At 48.5% G+C, this 15,912-nt stretch overlaps 2 protein-coding genes across 3 annotated transcripts in view; one reads left to right on the top strand and one right to left on the bottom strand.

The window, feature by feature from the left end:
* Positions 1-14,294, bottom strand: part of NRIP2 (nuclear receptor interacting protein 2) — a 32,336-nt gene extending 18,042 nt beyond the window's left edge. For both annotated transcript variants that reach the window (XM_005307841.4, XM_005307842.4), the window contains exons 1-2: positions 13,544-14,294; positions 1,131-1,310 (exon numbers count right to left, since the gene is read on the bottom strand). In XM_005307841.4, coding sequence (XP_005307898.1) covers positions 1,131-1,310; positions 13,544-13,774 — 411 coding nt within the window. In that variant the 5' untranslated portion in view covers positions 13,775-14,294. The remainder of the gene's footprint in view (positions 1-1,130; positions 1,311-13,543) is intronic.
* The window catches only part of ITFG2 (integrin alpha FG-GAP repeat containing 2), a 94,956-nt gene that overhangs the window by 39,854 nt on the left and 39,190 nt on the right, over positions 1-15,912 (top strand). Inside the window, exon 14 of the transcript XR_010598600.1 lies at positions 4,601-4,830. The gene's annotated coding sequence lies outside the window, so the exon portion shown is untranslated. The remainder of the gene's footprint in view (positions 1-4,600; positions 4,831-15,912) is intronic.

Here is a 15,912-nt window from a genome sequence, read left to right as displayed (position 1 = left end):
TTAGCAAGCAGTTTAGCTACCCATATATAGTCCAACAGCTCAAGCCATGACTTTATACCAGTGCAAGTCACAGTTTGCTCTATTGCAGTTATGGCAGCATAGCTACTCCAGTTGCTAAAACCCAGCGTAGATAAGGCTGAGTATCTCTAACAGCAATAGCCTGAAAACAAAACAGACAAATAATTAGTTACGTGGGCCTGAGATACTTGGGTCTAAACTTTCCAGAAGATGGTGTGTACATTTGTATACAACTGTGGTACCTGATTGTGCTAACTGGAAGTGCAAAGATATGCACATTTTACCAAAAGTCTTGTCTTTGAATACAAGCACACTAAGGGATTTAAAGCTAGCCACTGAAACTTAAATGTAGCTTTAAAGTGGATTTTCATATACTAGTCACCTAAAACTTACCAAAAACTGGATCTATCATCTGTGTGCTATCCAATACCTTTAATCACATAGTGTTTGACACAGTTGAATGGTCATGCAGCAGACATACGTGGACACCCTTTGGACTTGCTTCAGAGCTTGCAAGGGGATGCTGGGGGGTGCTATCTTCAGGATGACCTTCTTATATGGAACAATTTAAGAAGAAAGGCACTACAGAAGCTAAAGTAATACCACCTCCGTGGAGCTGTTTAATGTTTGTGGGTTCAACTGAATGAAGAAATCTTCTGAATCCTTACTAATTGCTCACATACATGAGTCAAAATACAGCAGTAGGTGAGCTTCCTGCTCCATGGGAGAAACCAAAATAAAGTAGATTCAAATTCAAGCAGGGAACACATAGCTGTTCTGATGAGCATAAGAAAGAAATCTGGCCACTGTCAGAGAGAAGATCCTGGACTGAATTGACTCTGGGTCTGATCCAGTCTGGCAATCGCTAGGAGACAGAGAGACACAGAAAAAGGGATGAAGAATGGCAGAACTGGAGGGAGAACAGAAAAGTAGCACCTCCACTGCTTGGGTCATTTGAAATGAGACTGGACAAAAGCACGAGAGAACAGCCCATAGCTACCACTCTGGCATTGGCTCCCTAGGAGTGGAGCAGATCGACCCAGTGGGTATTTTCTATCACTAATATCAGTGAGCGTATAAAAGTGGCACTGTATACTTGCAGAGGTCCTTACCTTGCAGTGTATGAGCAGGGACACAGCCTCTTTCCTTCTGTCGTTCTCTTTCTTTTCTGCCCTGTCATCCTTGTCCTTCACCAGTGGGGATTGAACCCATGTGGTATATTCCCTGCTCTCCCCCCGCAGCTTGTTCAGATTCCCCTCCAGGAGGCGCCGTTGTACCACACTGTGTGGCTGCTGTCTCCACCACAAAGAAAAAGGACACTCTCAGCAAGGTATTGGGCCAGGATCCAGAAAATCACCACTACTGCCAGCAGCTCCATTGGCCTGGGGAAGCAGTCTGCAAATGCTCTTTGGACCTGGATGCTCCACCTGCAAATGCTCTCAGGGGCGACACAGGCCACGAGTGTCAGAAATGTCCTTCTCAGTCTCCACCCCAGCCCCATTGCCTCTTCCACACAGTAGCATCTCCCTGTAGTTTGTCTACTTCAAGTGCATCTCAGACAGGAGCCCTTGCTTTAAAATTAAATGCAGTTGACTGGTTATCTGTGCCATGTCTCTCCAGCGTGGCCTTGTCTCTGGAGAGCTCAGTGCAATCATGACAGGAGAAGAGCCTCCTGCCACACCATCTCCAAATACATATCCAGTCCCACAGTCAGGCAGTCTCACACGCCTCACACCCATTTACCTCCACACGTACCCTACCAGACATGGACATGCAGACACACACAACCCAGCACTATCACACTCTGTGATGGGGCATGTACCCACATGGGCAACGCAAGAGTTAACGGGAGACAGAGAGCACCTAGAGTACTTGGTTGCACCTGGAGAGTGGGCCAGGCCTAACTGAAGATGAAGCCCAGCTGCGGGAAGAACTGGGTGGTACTCATAAAGGAAGGAAGCCCTGAGGAGAAGGGGGCTGTAGAGTGAGAAGGGAAGAGCTGGTCAGCGTTTTGCTAGGGTGTGGCGGAAGGGCTGGGAGAGAGGCAGCTATACAGTAAGCCTAGGGACGGGGCAGGCTGTGGGAAAGGGTCTAAAGGAAGAACAATGTAGGAAGAAGTCCAGGGAGGCATCTGAGGTAGCAGACCTTTACTGCTTGCTATGGGGTCCCTGGACTGGAACCCAGAGGAGAGGAAGGGCCTGGGCTCCATTCACTACTGGTCCACTGGAAAAGGTGGTGTGGCAACACCTGAGGCCAGGGGGAGAAGGACTGTTGAGTTGGATCTGGGAGGCATTGCTCTGCATGTGAGTGGGAGGACAGGCCTGTAGAGGCCAGAAAGGGGTGAAGAGTCTGGCAGAGTACCCCTGGGTAGGGGTGAAGAGTTCATTGGACTCTTTGCCTGCCCTGTGGGAGGGACGGGAAGTAGCATAACTTGGCTGGAAGGAAGACCACTGCAGAGCCAGAGGGGCTCTTGGCAGGCGTGCTAGGCCATGCCCAAAACTAGGGTGCTAGGGGTGAGTCCACTCTTCCAAACACTCCATAGAGTGACACCCACAGCATAGCCTGGGGAGGCAGCACAAAGGACACAGTAGGATACAATACGTGCCTCAGAGAGATGTCTGGGTGCAGGGCTGTAACTGGGGCAAGCGGGGCAGCCATCCATGGCATAAATTGCAGGATGGAAAAATGGGGATTGGAAGAAAAAGGTGGTTGTGGTGGGAAAACATGCTTGCTTGCCCCCACTGATGGCTTATAACAGTTGATGGGGGGGGCATAATTTAAAGGTTTTTTGGGGGGAGTATGTGACTGCCCCACTAGGCTGACTAGATAGCAAGTATCAAAAATCAGGACAGGGGGTGGGGGATAATAGGTGCCTATGTGAGAAAAAGACCCAAAAATCAGGACTGTCCCTATAAAATTGGGACATCTGGTCACCCTATGCCCCACAGAGGTTTTCAAACTGTGGGGTGTGCTCCCTGGGAGGTGGGGTGCAGAGCAACGTTCAGGGGGTGTGAGCAGTAATGCTGGGGGATGAGCGGCGATGCCAGGTGGGGTTGGGGGAGGGAGTACCACCTGCATCCCCTGACTCACTTCAGTGCGCCACCCAGCCTGTCGGCCTTGGGGTGTGTGTGTGTGTGTGCGTGCAACCAAAAAAATCTAGGGGGCCATGTAACACTGTGTGCCCCCCCCCCACACACACACACACATCACCTCTGCTCATCCTGGGTGCTAAAAATGCCTAGTTACAGCTCTGTGTGGGTGTCTTCCTCCACAGGCTTACCATAAACAGAGTTTCTAGGGCATTTTAAGGCCTGTCCGGCAAAAGAGACCCTTCTCCCTCCTAGCAGTGGCAGGATGTCTCACCTTCTGCAAGGGGCAATGGCAGGAGGGCTGCTGGAAGGCCATAAATTGTTCACTCCTAAGGGGAGCAGCTGCAGCAAAACCAAGAGCCAAGTACTCCTCCTTATCCCCTTCCCTTCAGGATAGTAGCAACTTCTCCTCCTCCTCTTCTGCTCTGCCTGGGCAAAGGAGGGGGGTGGGGAAGATCTACTTGACACTTGTCATACAACATTTAATACCTCGGTAGGTGGTGATGACTGCTGCTTCCAAAGGGAGCTCACTTCACCATCAGCCAGCTGCTGAAGTCCTCACCCAGTGTTTACTTGGTCCCTATGTAGGGACTGTAAGGACTGAGTAAAATCCAGAAATCAGGGCAACTAATCTGTGGTTCTGCCTGCTTTCCGCATGCTGGGGACTATAATCCTTCAACCTGGGATCTCATGATTCAGACCTGGTAAGGGAGATCTCAGTCATAGCTCCCTAGACGAGAGAAGGGCTACTGGATCTGGCCAGGCTGCCTCTCCCTAATGACCGGCTGCTTCCACCTTCCTCTGAAATATCCAATTCTCTGATGGTGGGTGTTTAGGCCTGCGGGCTTTTTTACCACCCTGCAGTGACTCTCAGAGGAAAAGGGCCTACCCAGTCCATCTACCTACAAGGGCAAGATACACTGTCATAATATCCTTACAGAGAACATATCCCTCTGCATCCCATTAGTTGTCAATTTTATCTTGACCATAAGGCTATGTAAGACTTTAGATTAAACCTTAAATGGAGCGCACTGTAGCTCTGATTTATCAGCTTCCCCAGTGATTAGAGCAAGAGACTTGCTTTCTATTCTGGGCTCTGCCAATAACGCACTGTGTGGTCTGGGGCAAGACATTCAACCCCATCTGTGCCTCAGTTTCCCTACCCATAAAATGGGAAGGATAATAGCTTTGTAAAGTGCTTTGGGATGCAAAAAAAGCCATCGAAGGACAAAGAATGAAAGTAATTACACCCTTCTACCCACCCACCCTGCATCCCAGTCTACAAGCTAAAAGGGAGGTCTGCTATTTCATTTTATTCTCTAAATACTCCAAGCTGAGCGTCATGAGGTTTTAGACGATAACCCAGTGCCAGTCAGGCTGCCAGCTAAGACTGGGGCCATGGGAAAAGGGCAGGGGGCGCCATATTCCCACCCTCTCTTCCCCATGTACTCTCACACAGTCTGGCATCCAACAGGCTTTTCTCTCTCTCCCAGGGAACTTTCCCACAGGAAGAGCAAGCCCTCTCCAGCTGCTACCTCTGTCACTCAGGCCAGGAGAGGGTCAAGCATTGATATGGGGAGCTAAGCTTTGGGACAGCAAGGGCATCTGTTCTGAGAGTGGAGAACATGCTCTTCTCTGTCTCCTGCGTCACTGAGGAGAGATGGGAATGAAGAGGAGACAGGACAAGAAATGCAGCGCGAGAAAGGAGTGGAGTGGAGAGATGGTGAGTTGAGAGGTGCGGTGAGGGGAGGAAGAAGGCCCTGCCAGGGAAGCTTCCTGCTCCTGGGATGGTTGGGCAGCGTTCCCTGTGGAACCCGTCAGTGCTGCTCCTTAGCCAGCAGAAGTTGAAACTAGTTCAGTGAACTATGGCACACCCATTTCCCCTTGCACCTCCTGAACTGAGAGTCCCACCTTGACAGGGCCCGAGCTCCCAGAATCCCAGGTGTTGGGACTAGCAGCACTGCCCTGCCCAGCGAACATGCCTTAGCTGGGAATTCTGATTGCTAGCAATGATGTAAAACAGTTGCACACGGCTGAGTCTCACAGTTTTATCGCTTGTCTAGTTTTTCAGCTACTGGAGTCATGTGATTACTTGAGAATCTCAGCTTTCTTTTCTCTGTTTTAAAATAAGTTTCTAGCCCTCCTGTTTGCAGAGAGAAGCTGAAAAACATGAAGCAAGTGCACCCTAAAGGCTCAGAAACCAGAAGGCAAAGATAAACATTCCAACCTTTATTATTTAAAGAAATCTCAGGATTTTTAAGCTAGTCTTGATTTTTAAGTGCTTGGGATCGGTAAAACTGAAACATACGTAAGAATGTCCATTCTGGGTCAGACCAATGGTCCATCTACCTAGTATCCTGTCCTCCAACAGTGGCTGGTGCCAGGTGCTTCACATATAGAGAACAGAACAGGGCAATTATTAAGGGATCCGTCCCCTGTCGTCCAGCCCCAGCTTCTGGCAGCTAGAGGTTTAGGGACATCCTGAGCATGGGGTTGCTTCCCTGACCATCCTGGCTAATAGCCATTGATGGACCTATCCTCCAGGAACTTCTCTCATTCTTTTTTAAACCCTGTTATACTTTTGGCCGTCACTATAACCCCTGGCAATGAGTTCCACAGGTTGACAATGCATTGTGTAAAGAAGTACTTCCTTTTGTTTGTTTTAAACCTGCTGCCTGTTTATTTCATTGGGTGACCCCTGGTTCATATGTTATGTGAAGGGGTAAATAACACTTTCTATAGGCACTGACTTTTATTTTTCCCCAGGGGTGCTCCACCCCCGTTCCGCCCCGAGGCCCCGTACCCACTCTACCCCTTCCCCCAAGACCCCGCCTTCACTCTGCCTCTTCCTGCCCCTGCTCCGCCCCCTTCCTGAGGCCCCACCCTCACTCCACCTCTTCACACCCCTGCTCCAACCCCTCCCCCAAGGCCCCCACCCACTCACCGCTTACTGCTCTCTGCCCTCCCCCAGCTGACAAACAGCTGTGCCTGATGGGTGCTGAGCACCCACTATTTTTTTTTCCATGAGTGCTTGAGCCTCAGAGCACCCGTCAAGTCAGCGCCTGTGACACTTATTCACGTCCTCCACATCATTCACAATTCTATAGACCTCTAGCGTATCCCTACTTAAACATCTGTTTTTCCCAAGTTGAATAGTCCCAGTCTCTTTAATCTCTCAGATGGAAACTGTTCCGTACCCATAATCATTTTTGTTGCCTTTCTCTGTACTTTTTTCCAATTCTAATATACCTTTTTTGAGACGGGCTGATCAGAACTGCACGCAGTATTCAAGAGGTGGGTGAACCATGAATTTATATAGAGGCAATATGATATTTTCTGTCTTATCATCTATCCCTTTCCTAATGGTTCCTAACATTGTTAGCTTTTGTGACTACTACTGCACACTGAGCAGAAGTTTTCAGAGAACTATCCACAATGGCTCCAAGATCTCTTTCTTAAGTGGTAACAGCTAATTTAGATCCCATCATTTTATATGTATAGTTGGGATGATGTTTTCCAATGTGCATTAGTTTGCATTTATCAACACTGAATTTCATCTTCCATTTTCTTGCCAAGTCACCCAGTTGTGTAAGATCCCTTTGTAATTCTTTGCAGTCTGCTTTGGACTTAACTATCTTGAGTAATTTTGTATCATCTGCAGACTTTGCCAGCTCAATGTTTACCCCTTTTCCAGATCAGTTATGAATATATTGAGCAGCACTGGTCTCAGTATAGATCCTTGGGGGACCCCGTTATTAACTTCTCTCCACTGTGAAAACTGACCATTTACTCCTACCCTTTGTTTCCTATCTTTTAACCAGTTACTGATCTGTGAGAGGACCTTCTCTCTTATTCCATGGCTCCCTATTTTGCTTAAGAGCCTTTGGTGAGGGACCTTGTCAAAGGCTTTCTGAAAATCAAAGTACACTATATCCACTGGATCACAACCTGGTCCACATATTTGTTGACCCCCTCAAAGAATTCTAATAGCTTGTTGAGGCATGAGTTCCCTTTACAAAAGCTGTGTTGACTCTTCCCTGACATATCATGTTTCATCTATGTGTCTGATGATTCTGTTCTTTACTATCGTTTCAAACAATTTGCCTGGTACTGAAGTTAGGCTTACCAGCCTGAAATTGCTGGGATCGCCTCTGGAGCCTTTTAAAAAAAAATCAGTCACATTAGCAATCCTCCAGTTATCTGGTACAGAGGCTGATTTAAGCAATAGGTTACATACCACAGTTAGTAGTTCTACAATTTCATATCTGAGTTCCTTCAGAACTCATGGATGAACTCCATCTAGTCCTGGTGATCTGTTACTGCTTAATTTATCAGTTTGTTCTAAAACCTCTACTAACACCTCCATCTGGGACAGTTCCTCAGATTTGTCACTTAAAAAGAATGGTTCAGGTCTGGCTCACATCCTCTGCAGTGAAGTCCGATGCAAAGAATTCACTTAGCTTCCCTGCAAGGGCCTCGTCTTCCTTGAGTGCTCCTTTAGCACCTCTATCATCCGGTGGGCCCCACTGATTGTTTGGCAGGCTTCCTGCTTCTGATGTACTTAAAAAAGTTTTTGCTGTTAGTTTTTGTGTCTTTTGCTAGTTGCTCTTAATTCTTTTTGGCCTGCCTAATTATACTTGACTAGCCAGAGTTTGTTTCTATTTTCCTCAGTAGGATTTGATTTCCAATTTTTAAAGGATGCTTTTTTCTCTCTCACCACCTGTTTGTTGTTTAGCCAGGATGGTTTATATAGTTTGAGTCCCTATTATGATGTTTTTAAAGCATTTCCATGCAGGTTGCAGGCATTTCACTCTTTTGACTGTTCCTTTTAATTTCCATTTAACTAGATTCCTCATTTAACTTTTTGAAGTTAAATGCTCCTGTGGTGGGCTTCTTTGGTATTTTGCCCCCTACAAGGATATTAAATTTAGTTACATTATGGTTGCTATTACTGAGTGGTTCAGCTATATTCACCTCTTGGACTAGATCCTGTGAACCTGTTAGGACTAAATCAAGAATTGCCTCTCCCCTTGTTGTTCCAGGACTAGCTGCTCCAAGAAGCAGTCATTAGTGGTGTCTAGAAGTTTTATCTCTGCATCCCCCCGTGAGGTAACATGTACCCAGTCAATATGTGGATAGTTGAAATCCCCCATTACTACTGGGTTTTCTGTTTTTGTCGCCTCTCTAGTCTCCCTGAGCTTTTCACAAGCACTGTCACCATCCTGGTCAGGTGGTCGGTAGTATATTCCTACTGCTATACTCTTATTATTGAAGCATGGATTCTATGGTACTGTTTGATTAATTTAGGATACACTGATCCTTGGTACTTGAGGTGTCTGTGGGGAGGTGTATTTTGGGGTGCTGGCAAAGTAACACCCCACTGTGAACTTTTCTATGACATCAAGATCTCTCAAAATCTGCAGGGGAGAATCTGCCCCATGGCACTTATTCACCTCCCATGATCCAGGAGAGAGTCAGAAAGGAGATCAGGAATGAGACAGAGGTGCATCTGTAACCCGCACACCTCCTGGGTTTGGTGTTCTGTCCCATCTAGTGGCACCAAGACCACTTAGAGAGAGAGATTAATGAGTCTGCTCTACAGCCTTAGCTAAAGGCCATATGGCTTTTAGCTCATGCAGTAGAGGCTCACACACTGGCCTCCAGAGGCCCCAGGTTCGATCCCGCCCACCGACGACCAGGGTCTGTCAGTGTTACACACACTAGGACATGACTGAATGGAGATTCTGCCCTCAAGCTGGAATGCACAGAATGCTGCATGGCCCTACCAGCAGTGATGCAATGTGGCCAAGTGGATAGACACCCAGGTCTCCTGACTCCATTCCCAGGTTGGCTATTGGCCAGCTGTGTGCTCTCAGGCAACTCACTTCACAGCTGTGTGCCTCAGTTTCCCCATCTGTAAAATGGGGCTAATGATGCTGACTCCTTTGTAAAGTGCTTTGTGATTAAAAACGCTATATAAGAGGTAGGTATTATATTATCATTGTTATTTCCCTGTCTGTGGTACCATGATGACCTACAGAGTTCACAGTGGGTGATCATTTTCAGCCAAAAATACATCTTCCCACGGGCACGTGAAGTACCTGGAGCAGCTGTACGTTTCACATCGTTCCAGGAGATCTAAGATTTGCTTTTCCTCTCGCCCCGTGTAGCGGATCGAGCACTCACTGCCACAGTGGCTCCTGCTGGTCGTCTGGGAATTAGCTCATTCCAGCACTCGGAGCACCTCCTGCTCGTCGTGTCCCTCCCGGAGCCCCTTACCTTGGGGTGCTGCCCCACAGCACTGCCCCCACACTCTGGGTCTCCCTTCCTGGGGAACCCCCTCCCACTAGCCCCACCTTGCCTCAGTGGCTAGTGCCAGTCATCCTCTAGCCTCCATTCTCTGGGGCAAACTGCAGTCTGTAACGGCCACTTATAATTGGCAAGGGGGTTGGACTGGCTGCCTCTGCCAATCCCCAGGCTGCACCTCTGCAGCCCCAGTACCTCCTTAAGCCCTTAACAAGGCCTCAGCCTCGGGAGTTGCCAGGCTGGAGCTCCCCAGCTCCTCTTGCCCTTCCCCAACTCTGCCCAGGGTACCCTGTGCTTCCAGGCAGCCAGGTCCTTCCCACTCCAAGGCTGGAGTGAGACTCTCTCCAAAGCTAGAGAGAGAGACTGCCTGCCTTCTGGCCCAGCAGCTCTTTTATAGGGCCCAGCCGGGCCCTGATTGGCTGCCTCTCTGCCTTCTCTTATTGGCTCTCAGCCCCAGCCCTCTCCAAGGGCTGGCTTTTAACCCTTTCAGGGACGGAGTAGGGTGACCGCCCCGCTACACCCCAGTATAAATCAGGAGTGCCTCTATTGAAGTTAGTGCAGTCACACCAGTGTAAAACCAGAGTGAGTGGAGAATCAGGCCCTAGAGCTGGTTAACTAGTACAGGAAGAGATTCACAAATATTTTCACATAAACAGTGAGTTCACCACCACAGTTACTGGTGGGGTCATAGTGTTCGTTGTTCAAGTATTCATACAACTGTTTTTGTTTGTGAGAATGGTCACGAATCCTAAAAGTTTCATGATTTTTATCACAAATCCCAACCTTCATGTCTGAAAGTTTGTATAATTTACTCCCTATTCACCTGTTTAAAAATTTCAGTCAGCCAATGGTGGATCAGATACAATAACGTGACTTAAGTGACCAATCAGGGTCAGTTCATGAACAGTTTTCAAGCAGAAAAAAGGCCTACTTTTGTCTGATGAACTGTCCATGAAAAGGAGTCAGTGCACAACCAGCCAGAATGGGTCCATTAGCTAGGCAGTGCTACAAGTTCCTAGACATGAAACTACAGCTAAAGTCTTACATTAGGCTGTAGGTTCTTCAGAGCAGGGACTGTATCTTCCTATGTGTTTGTACATCACACAGCACAATGCAGCCTCGATCTCCCTCTGGATGCTACCAGAATAAATAATCATGTCTGATGGATGGTGCAGGGGGAAGGTGTGAGACTCATAGACTCATAGACTTTAAGGTCAGAAGGGACCATTATGATCATCTAGTCTGACCTCCCGCATGATGCGGGCCACAAAGCCGTCCCAACCCCTTTCCCTTGACTCTGCTGTTGAAGTCCCCAAATCCTGTGGTTTAGAGACTTCAAGTAGCAGAGAATCCTCCAGCTAGCGACCGCCGTTCCATGCTGCGGAGGAAGGCGAAAAACCTCCAGGGCCTCTGCCAATCTACCCTGGAGGAAAATTCATGAGACATGTTTCCCTATAGTTTCTACCCTCTGCTGACTCAGTAAGGAGCTGCCCTGAGTAGGCCAAGAGTGAACTCTCCCCATCCTCAGCAGCGAGAGGTTGCAGAGATATAGGAACGATAAGGAAAAAGGAGGGGTAGGTGATAACTAGATGCTGCTCCCTGAGCTTAGGCTGTCAGCTGATTCCCTGTATCACATGGAGAGTTAGAGCATGCCAAAGGTTGCTGATCCCTGCCCTAAGGTGTCGGCCTGTACTGGTTCAAAGTGGGTTTTCCAGAGACTCAAACGAAGAAAAGGTTTTTGATGTAAAAAGCTGAGCTTGGGCTAACACAGGCCCTTCATTTCGCTTCAGCAAATGGACAGGACCCTCTGTCCAAAGTGGGAGCCAGCACTTGCAGAAGGATTGGAAGGGGATGTTGGGTCCCATAAGGAAGATGGGCGACTTCTGGCATGTTTGTTAGTAAGCGCATAGGAACCTTATTGTCTTTATGTTTTCTCTGTGATACTTATTTTGTCCTTAAAATGTAGTCTGCTGAGAGAGAGCTGGGTGGTAACTTGTAATGGCTGGCACTGCACTGTTCATAGCCCTCTGGGAGAAAGCACAGCACAGGGGCTGGCCTGTAGGTAGACTGGTTTGCTGGGGATATCACAATGTAAGGCAGGGGGCCGTGCAGCCTTAATACCCCCCAGAAAGAAGGGAGTGGGACAAGGGTCCCTGTCAGAGACAGGTGATGGCTGGAGGCTGGAGACCTGACTGGGCACTCCTAGAGCGGACCATGGAGAGGAAATACAGGTGCACGTAGGTGTATGTTTATGACAGATTGTGATTTGGAGACGCTCCCTCATAAGGGACTGTGTTGTGTGGGAATTTGGAGATGTGCCCTGGAGGGGGACGGGGTCTTGAGAACCCAGGACTCTGTGCAGCAGTTCACTAGAGAGACACTCTGGTGTGTTTTATTAAAGATTTATTCCTTTCTCATTCATTGGTTTATCATTTAATGAACCCCAAGATTGTTACAGTGCAGTTCCCTGAAACACTGACAGAGATCTCTAGGTTCAAGGACAGTCAGTGATGGTCCCTCTAGCCTGCTTCCCCGGGGGCTGGAGCTGTCAGGAGATGCCCCTGTTGAAGGGTCACCGACTCGCAGCTGTAACTCCCTCCATTCCAGCGACAGAGATGGTCAGTCCCAGTAGTGCCTGTGTAGCAGGCTCTCTGTGCGCTACTGGCCGGGGCTGGGAGAGCACAAATCTAGGCCCTAGAGTGCTGTTGATACCCAGCAATGGAATTTCATGTGTTCCTAACCAAATTGTAGGGCTGGGACGGCTTGCTTAAATACATGGGTGATGACAGCGCTTTGGGAGCAGGGAGGGGTTTCCCATACTAGAGCCAGTAGCAGAGTGGACACCGAGGCTGATATGGTCTGAATGTGCTCTAGGAATCGCTGTGCAACTGACTCAGCCTGCGTGAGAAGGTGGTGAGGGATGGCCCAAAGCAGAGACATGGTTGAGTCTGACATGGTGCTGATCCCCAGCCAGCATATGGTGGGATGGTTGAGCCCAGGAGAATCAGAAATCAACAGAGAAATCAATATAAACCTGTGAGATTGATTTCCATGCAGCCTGGAATGCCCAGGAATTGGATTCCCCCTAATGCCCCGGCTCCCAGGCAAGACAGCACCATCACTAGTAACAGTAAGGCCTAAATAGAGAGCAGTAAACTTAGAGGAAAATACCCCGCAGCAGAGATAGTTAACATAGTGCCCCGTACTTGCCAGGCCTAGGGGCTGCCCCACCTCACCAGCAATCAGATCACCTCAGAGCCCTTGATTTCTTTGGGTCTGGTCAGTGACTCCGGGCAACTCAACCTACTTTTTGCAGGAGCCCTTATCAGTTTGGCAAAACAATCTGGAGTTTGCAGGGGAAAGGAGCTGGAAGCAAAGCCATGCACTCCACTGGGAAACAGGATGTCAACCCAAATCCCGGATCAGTTGTGGTACACTATGAAGAGCATTGGGTAGTGGGGAAAAGTGAGAGAGTGCAATGGGATGGGGAAGATGTACTTAATTAATCAGTGGGGTATCCCAAGGGAAATCATTCCCTGTCCTTGTTATACATACCCAGAGGAAATCATGCCTTGTCTCCAACTTCTCCCCAAACTGCTGGGGCACATCCGCTCACCCCCTGCTCTTGGCCCACCCCCACCCCCTGGGGAAATGTGTCAAAGCAAATCCAAAATTGGGGAATTGCACTGAAAAGTGAAAAGTTTCAACACAAGACCCCAAAGTTTCAGGGATTGGTGGGTGTGTTTACTGCAGAATATGAGAGGGACCACTTCCGTATTAGATCATGCAGGTTCATGTCAGTCCAGCATGTAAACACACATGTAAAACATACACGGAATCCCCATACAAGTTACACATATTTGTGTACTGTGGGCTGTGAGCTGGATCTGCGAGCTAGGGGGAATCCCCTACCTTCTACTTCCTCCGGGCTATGGAGGGGGTTAGACTAATGAAGAAAGATGCAGAGAGCAGGGGACATCTCCTTTCCCTTCACCCCCCCCAGCCCTATAATGACTCTGATGGGCTGTTTGTTGTGCCTGAACCTGTGATTCTTTCCCCAAATTAGGGGGATGCCCTGGTATCATTAGAAGAGGAGCATCCAGTTCCAAACTGGGTCCCACTTGACTCACCAGATCCTTGGAGGTGCCCAGCCTCTTCAAGCCATCCAGGGGCAGCAGGTCAGCAGAATCCTTGTGCACAAACTGGGTGGCCTGTTTCAGGCGCCTCTTCTGTTGCAGGATGGCTTTATCCCGCAGCTCCACTTCGCGCTGCCTCCTGTCCGGATTCTGAGTGCCTTCGCTCCGCTTTTCCTCCCCATCCCTTGGCCCCACTTCCTGGGCGCAGGTCTCCCTCGTGCTCATGGTGAAGAGTCCAGCTGGGCAGGTCTTTCTTGGGATAGCAGAGCGCTCTCTGGGCTCCCTCTCTGTGCCTGTCTGCCCTCCTGTGACTCACTCGGGATCTCTGCTCTCCCTTGCTCCTTCTCTCATCTGTCTCAGCTATAACTGCCCCATCACTGTAGTACCTCGGCGCCCTTCTCTCTTTCTGGCTTTCCCCCTGTGCCAAGCTCCTTTCCTCCCTCCCTTCTCCTGCCCTGACTGCAGCTCTGCCTCCTCCACCCGGTGGGTTCCTGCTGTAGCAGAAAAAGCCCCACGTCAGAAATCAATTTCCATAAATTGCAGCAGAGACGGTAAGATGCTTCGGCTGGAAAAATCCAGCAGCAGAAGGATGGCCCTGCTGCTGGGGGTTGGACTCACCTTCCTCCTGCTTTGTCTGTGTGTGTGCACACACACTGTCCTGTTCCCCACTGGTACGCCACAGAGATTGTAAATCTTTCTGTGGCAGGCAGGCTGTGCTGCTCGGTGTCTCTGCCGGGGTTTTTGACGCATCTCAGTAAGTCTATTAATACTGGAGAGAACATACTTTGCTCTAGGAGATGATGCATTGCCTCCGTAAATGGGGGAGAGCTTTAGCCTCCAGGGTTCTGGCAGGCATGCCTAATCTCTCTCATTTGGATGGAGAGTCACACAATTGGGACAGTTTTTAAACCCGGCGCTGAAGGATTTTACTCTGCGTTTCCAATGAGACACCGAAGGCCTGCTTTTTCACTCTCACTGGTGTGACTGCATTGGGCCTGATTCTGATCTCACTGGAGTACCTCCACTGAAGTCAGTGCAGTTGTATACATGTAAAATCAGAGTGAGTTCAGTGCAGCTACTCCTGACTTACACCAGCATGAGATCGGAATCTTTTTTTTTTAATTTCACCTGCTGAAATTGTTGCCGTTTGAGAGCCTTGCTCCAGGCCCTGGTGCAAGGGGCTGGGGACACTGCAAGTTTTACCCCTTCCTCTGTCCTTCCATCTCTGCTTTGAATTGTCAGCTGAAGTCTGGGCTGTTTTGGTCCCACTGTATTGGCAAATGTAATGCACTGAGAGTCACAGAGTGCATGATTCTAATTTCACATACACATGAGCAAATCAGGAGTATTTCTATTGCAGTCAACAGCATTACATCCGTGTAAAACTGGTGTGAAGGAGAGTAGAATTGGGCTCTAGACATTTAATTCTATAAGGTCAAATCCTGAAGTCCTTATTCAGGCAAACTCCCATTGATTGCAATGGAGTGACTCTTCATTTACACGGCTGTAGATATTCCTACCCAACTCTGAGGAGGCATTGGAGTGAGATACCTACAGAGGATAAAAGCTCTACTACTAACACCTGAAGAAGATTTCCCTTTAGCTCAAGTGTCAGAGGCCTGTGTTTTTTGAGCGAAAGTTTCTGGCTTCTTACCCAGAAGCCACAGTTCTATCTCAGTGTACGCAGCTGTGGACTTATGCCATGCTCAGCATCTGAGAGGCGCTGAAGAGTTCTTAACCAATTCTTTTGTTTGTGAGTAAAAGCCATGGGAAGCTGCCAGATAGGAATTCAACTCACCAACACATCTAGCCAAAAACAACAAGGAGTCTGGTGGCACCTTAAAGACTAACAGATTTATTTGGGCATGAGCTTTCGTGGGTAAAAACCTCACTTCTTCGGATGCATAGAGTGAAAGTTACAGATGCAGACATTATATACTGACACATGGAGAGCAGGGAGTTACTTCACAAGTGGAGAACCAGTGTTGACAGGGCCAATTCAATCAGGGTGGATGTAGTCCACTCCCAGTAATAGATGAGGAGGTGTCAATTCCAGGAGAGGAAAAGCTGCTTCTGTAATGAGCCAGCCACTCCCAGTCCCTATTCAAGCCCAGATTAATGGTGTTGAATTTGCAAATGAACTTTAGTTCTGCTGTTTCTCTTTGAAGTCTGTTTCTGAAGTTTTTTTGTTCAAAGAAAGTGACTTTTAAATCTGTAATAGAATGACCAGGGAGATTGAAGTGTTCACTTACTGGCTTTTGTATGTTACCATTCCTGATGTCCGATTTGTGTCCATTTATTTTTTTGCGGAGGGACTGTCCGGTTTGGCCAATGTACATGGCAGAGGGGCATAGTCAAGAAAC

This window comes from Chrysemys picta, chromosome 1 (genome assembly GCF_011386835.1).
Source record: "Chrysemys picta bellii isolate R12L10 chromosome 1, ASM1138683v2, whole genome shotgun sequence".
In the NCBI taxonomy this organism is placed as follows: domain Eukaryota; kingdom Metazoa; phylum Chordata; order Testudines; family Emydidae; genus Chrysemys; species Chrysemys picta.
Note: the sequence above shows the minus strand (reverse complement) of the source record. Positions and strands in the feature narration are given on the sequence as shown.